At 34.4% G+C, this 8,156-nt stretch overlaps 1 protein-coding gene across 1 annotated transcript; it reads right to left on the reverse strand.

Annotated features, from left to right (window-relative positions):
• Positions 1 to 7,522: 7,522 nt before the first annotated feature.
• On the reverse strand, positions 7,523 to 8,156 carry LOC120088592 (uncharacterized). Its single transcript, XM_090306175.1, has one exon. It carries the CDS (start codon positions 8,099 to 8,101, stop codon positions 7,724 to 7,726), a length of 378 nt encoding a protein of 125 aa, XP_090162301.1. The 5' UTR covers positions 8,102 to 8,156; the 3' UTR covers positions 7,523 to 7,723.

An 8,156-nucleotide genomic window follows, 5' to 3' on the forward strand; every position in this document is an offset into this window, starting at 1 on the left:
GGTTGTGAATGACTTATAAAGCCAGATGCTCTTTCTTGTTTCCTTTCAAATGTCATGGTTGTTGGTGTTGTATCTTTAAATGTTTAAGGATGACAGTCATTTCTTGGGTCCCTCTTTGTTTCTACTAAAGGCCTACCGCTTCGCAATGTCACCGTATGACATTGTTCTTTTCCATTGTTACCTTCTAGGGCTTCAGTGTTGCTAGGCAATACTCCATGGGGTTGATTCTTCAACTTGCTTGCAATTTGCCTAACCTACATCTCAAAGTTCTGGATTGATGACGCCTGATTCTTCAGTAACGCATCTGGGTTATGTATTCCTTTAATAGGTTTTCCAGCGGAGATGATGAGCTCAACACATGGCCTTCTCTATTAAAGGTCTATTGCTGAGGTGGTTGCTGCTGCATATGCTGGAATCTAGGTCGCGCCCCTGCCTAGGTTGCGAATGCGTTCCAGGATGCTATTGCTTTTGCTGGTGACCTCCCCAAGAAAAATTAGGATAGTTTCTCCATCCAGGGTTGTATGTATTTGAGTGTGGGTTTTTTTTTATGAAACAGATAAATTGTGTGTTCTACGAGCAGTCATTATAGGAATGTGGTTCCTCACAACCTACACAGCTGACCATGGGTTGAGCAAATGTGTCCACCTGGTGCACACTCTGTGTATGTGCTGTGTTTCCCATCGATAAATTTTTAACAAATTTGTCATTGTAGCCACTTGTGTAAAGAGAGTGGCTACCGCATTTGTGTCAATTGTACACTAAGAATGCCTCCTACCATCTATTTTGGAGTCCAAGTTTAGAATTTTCTTGGCTTCATTGTATGATTTATCCATTATGCCGTCAATTACGACTGCTTCTGCTGCCATTTGGGAAGGTCTATTCAATCCTTCGTAGAAGGTTTCCATCTGAACAGTCAAAGGTAGTCCGTGGTTGGGAAAATTCTTGACTAACCCCTTGAATCTCTCCCATGTGGCGCTTAGCGTTTCATACTCTTCTTACTCAAAGTTCATGATTCCTCGACGCCTCCTTGCATTGACTGTGGGAGGGAAAAATTTCTGCATGAATTTGTTCACCAGTTTATCCCACGTGGTTATCTCACTAGGATCTAGAGAGCTCGACCATTTTTTTGCATCATCACGTAGTGAGTATGGGAACAAGGACAGCCTGATGGCTTCTGGCGTGATTCTAGGAATCACAAATGAGATACATGTTTCTAAGAAGCGTTTCATATGTGCATGGGGATCTTCACGACGGACACTTCTAAATTGTCCTGCTATTTGCAAGATTTGGAGCATCACTCATTTCATCTCAAACCTCGTCCCGCCAGGCATTGGGTATATGATCCTAGGTGAAAAGTCATATAATATCGGTGATGCATTAGTATATCGGATGCGTACTATTGTTTACCATCAGAATCGAATTTAGGGCAGCATTTGCCAATTGTTAAGCCATGTTCTAATTTATCTGGTTGTTCGCCATTTTTTGTTGTTGTTTTGTTGTTGTTGCCTTAACCTCCGACGACGATTAGATCTGATCCTTCGTCTAAAGGTTCTCTCAACCTTCGGGTCGTATACGAGTTCAGGAGTACTTTCCCTGCTCATAAAACGTTTACAAGTTTAGACTTGACTTGTAATAGTCATTTAGTTGAAAATTTCTGCAAAAGATACAAAAATGAAATTCTGCTTAGCTTTGTTGCTAGGATCCCCGACAACGGTGCCAAAAATTTGTTCGCCTCATGATTTGAGTCTAAAAGTGCTATGAATGAAGATAAAGAAAGGTAATGAGTGGATAAGATGAGTGGAGATGAATGATGGATTAACTTCTCTTTAAGAAAAGCAGGTGATGCGTTGGAGTGGATGTAAGCACACCTTGTGAAATGTGTACAGGCTTTCCTAAATCAGATCCAAGTATAAATCTAACTTAGGTTTCTTAGTAAGTCCAGGGTCGAACGCATGGATTCTAGAATAATCTAACGCAGATTCTATTTTCACTCTGATGCAGAGGTTTCGAATTTTGCTTAAGTGTGAATCATGTACACTAATCTAAATGCAAGCACACAAGAACGGGTAGGAGTTTAGAAGGAAAAAGGGAAATTATGGATGAATGGTCTTCAGTACTAATGATATGCATTGATCTCAATTGGGAGTAACAAGCCTATGCGTACGATGAGAGTGAGATGAAAATGGTATGAATGCTGGTTTACAAAGTGTTAGTGTTATGCATTTGTGTTCCTGTTCCTTAGTTCAGATTTAGTTCAACATCTCTCAATGCGAATGCCACATGTATTCCTATCTCTAAGGTGCATGCGTTGATTACAGAGAACAGAATGAAGACGCAAGTAACTTTATCTCTAAACCTACTATGCGCTCTGACTTGATGTTTCTATAGTTAAATGCCTCTCTTGAGTTGTTTAACTACTTGGTAACCTCAATCAACTAATCAGGATAATTGACGCATGGAATTCAAACATTCGTACGTCAGAAAACTAGCGAACACGAACAAATTTGAGTGTAAAAAATAGATAAGTGGTGAATGATTAATGATTGAATTAAAGATGGCAATTGCTTGTACAACAATTTCAGCTTGACAGAATGAAATAAGAGATGGAAATGAGATGTAGAACGAAGGAGTAAAGCTGCAGAGTCCAATTTCTTGTTCTCTTTGGCTCAATTTTAATGCTTGTTCAACCAACTTGGTGAGGAACGTGATGAAGACTCCCCTCTCGAGCTTTATCTCTTATAGCTCCTCTTGATCAATGGTGAAAAATGGATCTTCCCTCATATCTCCTTCTAGCAGACAACAGAATTGAGCTAAGTACTAATTAGCTCTCTAAATTATCTATTTATTTTTGTAAAAATGGCTAACTGCCTCTTCAGCAGTTGACTTCCCTTTTTATAGGCAACTCCTAGCAACTTATTGACAGGACTTGCATTAAATTTCATACCCTGAGTCAGCCGCCTGCCACATCTAAGATATTCAGATGCCGCTAGTCAGATACCCATACTTGCAAGTGGTAATTTGACAGAAAAAGTACGAGCTAATGTATCTTATCTATGTCGAGCATCCTTGGAAGCATAGCTCTTACGTTAGACTAGTCTGCAACATCTAATGAAATTTCTTCAATCCTGCATTGAGATGCATTAGTGAAGCTGATTTTTAACTAAAATGCTACTTTTGAATGAGTTAACAGTGAGCAAGGAATTTTGTGCGTTTTTCCTTAGAATGAATGTATTTTTATCAATAAAGATCCTATTTGTTCCAAATCTTAAGAGACAATAACTTATATTTCTACAAGTTATCAAACGATCGTCAGAAACTTGCATAAAACATGACAGACGATAGAAATCTGCATGGATACCTATCGGGTCTGCACTCTAATAACCGTCTTTCACATCTGTTTTTGGCCTTTTTCACAGTAAATACTTCACCATGAACAACCCGAACTTATAGACTTGATTTATAGAATAAATGCCCAAAACACCAGGCCTTTACATTGATCAAATCAAAGTAAGAAATTGTAAATCTAAGTGCCAATATTTGTAAACAACTATTACGTAAACCCACGTACATTATGCAGAAAACAATCCACCCAAATTTAGTTTTTCGATTCCAAAAGTAAATACAAAGGCACGACTTGACTCTAATACCAATTGAATAAATGGAATTCCATAGTAGAAACGTGTGAATCATGTGTCCTTGTTATTCATTTTGGAAACTCGGAAAATAAAGAAAACATATAACATGTATAGGATAAACATATATACATACTACATGCTTTAAGGGAAAGAGAAGAATACCTCTTGAAGACCTTCTTCAATGCAGTCTTCCTCGTTTTCACGAACTCGCGAATACTAGAGCTTCTTCTCAAACTCACGAACGAACACGAACTTGTAGCAAGACATCACCACTCGGTTTCCTTACTATTCTCTAGACAAGGATCAAGGATTGTGGGATCCTCAATTTGGTAGGGAAGGTTCTTGTGAGAGAGAGATTTTTTTATGTAAGGAAGGAGAAGAATTTTTTTGTGTGAGGGAAACTCTCTCTTTTTCTGTGATATGTACCAATGAATCAACATCACAAAAAAAAAAAAAAAAAAAAGATCTCCTCTTTTTATGAGTGAAGATGAAGTGGTTAGAGATGGAGTCATAACTCTCTTCCACACTTCACAAATAACTCCCAATGAAGTTATTTCCATAAATTCAAATTTAATTTAAATAATTTATATATTAAATCAAATTTAATATATATAATTAAATAAATAAAATATTATTATTTAATTTAATTTAAATCATATTCAAATAACAACCTCTCACATAATCTATAGTTTTAATATGAATCTCATTCATAGCAATCATAACCTATAGTTTTAATATAAATCTTATTCATATTGATTATAACATAATACTTATTACATTAATCTATGAATCTTATTCGTATAATCAATAATTGAATCTTATTCAAATATTTATATTTATATATTGTAAAGTATAATTTTGAATCTTAGTTAAAATAAACTTTATATTATAATGTATTTATATCATTATATTGATTATATCCTATATAATTAATTCTCTTATTTAATTTGAACAATTCAAATTAATTCAAAAATAATTTGGTCTTGTTTTACCCTTACTGAGCTAGTAAGGGGGCCTTATAAACCTACAGATTAGAAACTTCAATTATACGAGATTAATTAATTAAACTCTTTAATTAAATTAATCAACATTCATTAACTGCAAGTCACTCCACTAAAGATCCATAGCTGCACTCTTCACATTGCATGTAGATATATTTTTGTATCCATGGGCATTACCATTCATTTGTCTTCTGCGTGAGACCTTACTTCTATGACTACTCGACAAAATCTCCTTAAAGTCTCTCAAGGTTTAGTCGCTTTGAAACATTTTCAAAATCTCGCAAAAATGCAGCGTGGTTTTTCTCTAAAAAACTCAGAAGTTCCACCAGAAATCGCTTCACAAATCGCTTGTAACTACAACTGGGTTAAATTATCGTTTTATCCCTATAGTTACATCTAACTCCTTACGTACCACTAATCCCTCTCTCGAGCCAGTGAGAATGTGGGGCCTCAATGTTCAAGGCACGTAATCAACTCTTAAGGGAGCAATTTATCTATTTACCTAAAAGATGGGAATGAGTGAATACCAACTTGTATAGATATTCCTAGCTCCCTACTCAGACAAATCCCAAAATGGTAGGTTTATTGAGTCGGGGACCTAGTCACTCCCACCCATACAGATTAAAAAATTGTCCTCATAGACAGAAGTTTACAACTCACTCAGAATTAAAGTCGAGTCACCTATGGTCATCCTATTGAAATGTTAATCTCTTCAATTAACAGCGTTATAAAGAGAGAATAACCATTTCGCGGTCCAGTCTTATACAAACTCTTTATATAGGATACCCCACTTACATGTCTCCACATGAACGATTAGGATTAAATCGTTTGTAACACTTTACAACTATTATAACAATCACAAAGTGAGTGGTATCCGTAGCGTCACCAAGATAAGACACCCAACCTTATCCATATACTATAGATCATTTAGTTTATTACTTAAACATGATCCACGTGTATGTCATCCACGTCATGTTTAAGTTACATAAAATAACCTTAGATCTTAGTTTATTGGATTGAGTTACACAAGTCTAAATGTCAAATTAAATAACTTCTTATTTTATTAAATATATGAATTTCGCTTATGTATTACAAACCACGAGATTTAAGACACAATCCCCAACAAGTTTTACTACCCACCTTACCATTTTTCTTATATATGTATATATACATATACATATATATAAACGTACCAACTTTACCTGGGGTTGCACACTATATATACCTACCAGCTTTACCTGGGGTTGTACATTAAAAAAATATTAGATAGTATGTACCAGCTTTAACTGGGGGTTGTACACTAAAATGATATCAGATAGTATGTATTGGTATTATCCTCATTAATATAATATCACATTAGCATATGTATGAATGATATGGGTCTATATAACAACATTAAATACCTTTTTTTTATAAAAGAAAAAAAAAATCAAGAACAGTAGAAATTTTCCTGTTGTAAAGCTAATATCATTTCACATTTCTTGTGAAGGTATCTTTGTTCTTCTCTTTTTTTAAGTTGCATAAGAATCAGCAAATTAGAATCCTTTGGCCACATGTCAGCATACTCCTTTTTTTAATGATTCTTTTTTATTTTATTTTTACTCCATAAAAGTCAGGGAGCATGAAAATTATATTATTTGAAGTATACTTTTGTCTTTGAAGGCTATAATGAATTTGTTTAATTCAATTTAAATTTGAAATATACTTTTCAATGCACAAATGTATATTGAAGATTCAATTTTGTATACAGTATTTAAATTTCTCCAAAGTCCAAGATATAAGTCAATTCCAATTCTTTTTCCTTCTGATAAAATATGCCAGTTCATGCACTATATTGCTTTTCTGAGGAGAGGGGGAAATTGAAGGCAAAATGGAATAATGGATAGTATTGTAAATTAAAATTGTGATTCTTTTTTATTAAATTTTTGTTTGCTTCTGCGAGCACAAGATGCTTGGGACACCAAGAATCCATACACACCCTAATTCACTGAAAGTTTAAGAATCGATCCTTTAAAAGTGGATTGGAGATTGGAGGCTGCCTTTAAATTAACTTTATAGACAAAGGATAAAATTCCAGTTGTGCGTTTACATCACAATGAGTAATTATAATTAGGAAAAAAAAATTAACTCATTAGGTTTTTAAAAAATTAACTTCCATCTACTGATTTCAGCGTTTGTTTTTCAAATCTACGTTTGTTTCCTTCCAATTTTTTAATTATAATTTTCATCTATATTAAATAAATATTTGATTTCCTAGACAACTTTTAAAAACAAAAACAAAGTTTTTAATATTTTTTTCTTTTTAATGGGATGCCAAAACATAGAAGCTTATAATTGAACATAATATTTATAAATTTGATAAACTTGAACTTAAAACTCTTGTTTGGTAACCATTTGATTTTTTATTTTAGTTTTTTTTAAATTAAGTTTATAAGCACTCCTCATCGAAATTTCTTGTTTGTAATCTACTTTCTGCCTTTGTTTTAAAAACCAAGTTAAGTTCTAAAAAGTAATATATATATATATATATATATATATATACCGTTCTTAAAAAAGTAAATTATTTTAAATGCCAAAACTATTAAAAATATTTGCCAATAGCAAAATATCACAATCTATCTACGACAGAATGCGATAGACTACAAGGATAGACACAGTTGGATATAGATAGTAGTCTATCGAAACAATGAAATTTTACTATATTTGTAAATATTTTAGTTTATTTTTATATATTTGAAAACAACCATTTTTAAAAGCTTGTTTTTATTTTAGGAATTTGACTATGGATTCAACTCTTTTACTTGAGAAAAATGAAAATTATTATAAGAAATTGAGATGAATGATGCTTAATATTTACAAACTAAATGTTACTACACGAGACTTAAATGATTATTAAACAATACCTTGATAAATCTGTATCATATTTCACAAACACAAACTTTCAATAGATCATGTAGACGACAAAGTCGTTATTGTAATATAACAATTCTAGTGACATAAACAATACACATAATAATAGCAAAAACTCCACAAAACCAAAGAGTATAATCAAGTATCAAACTTAAGCAGAATTGAAGTAGTTAAGCACTATCTATAGCCGAAAGGGAACCAGCGTTGGTGGTAATGAGACTGGTGAGAGATAACATAGAGAAGGAAGATGAGGAGGATAGCGACGCCCCAGGGTGAGCCACCGGCGCGGTGGAGAGAGTCCTGCTCGGGCAAGGGGACGAGAAAGGGGAGGCCGAGGGAGAGGAGATGGAGGAGGAGAAGGAGAAGCAAGGGGACAGTTAGAAGGAAGAGCTTAAGTTGGAAGATGAAATCCTCAAGAAAGGAGTCGTAGAAAATGTACCATGAAAAGGCCATCACCAGAAGAAGGACCAAACCAAACACACACAGCTGCAGAGGAGGCAATGTCAAGTACTCCAAGTAAGGGTACCGGTAGTAGTAGTAGTTGTATCTCGCCATTCTTTCCTTCCCACTTCAGTTTCCTATCCAACTTCTCCTTCTGCACGCCCTTGGC

The sequence above is a fragment of the Benincasa hispida genome, chromosome 10 (genome assembly GCF_027475165.1).
Source record: "Benincasa hispida cultivar pf3 chromosome 10, pf3_genome.v1.1, whole genome shotgun sequence".
NCBI lineage: Eukaryota > Viridiplantae > Streptophyta > Magnoliopsida > Cucurbitales > Cucurbitaceae > Benincasa > Benincasa hispida.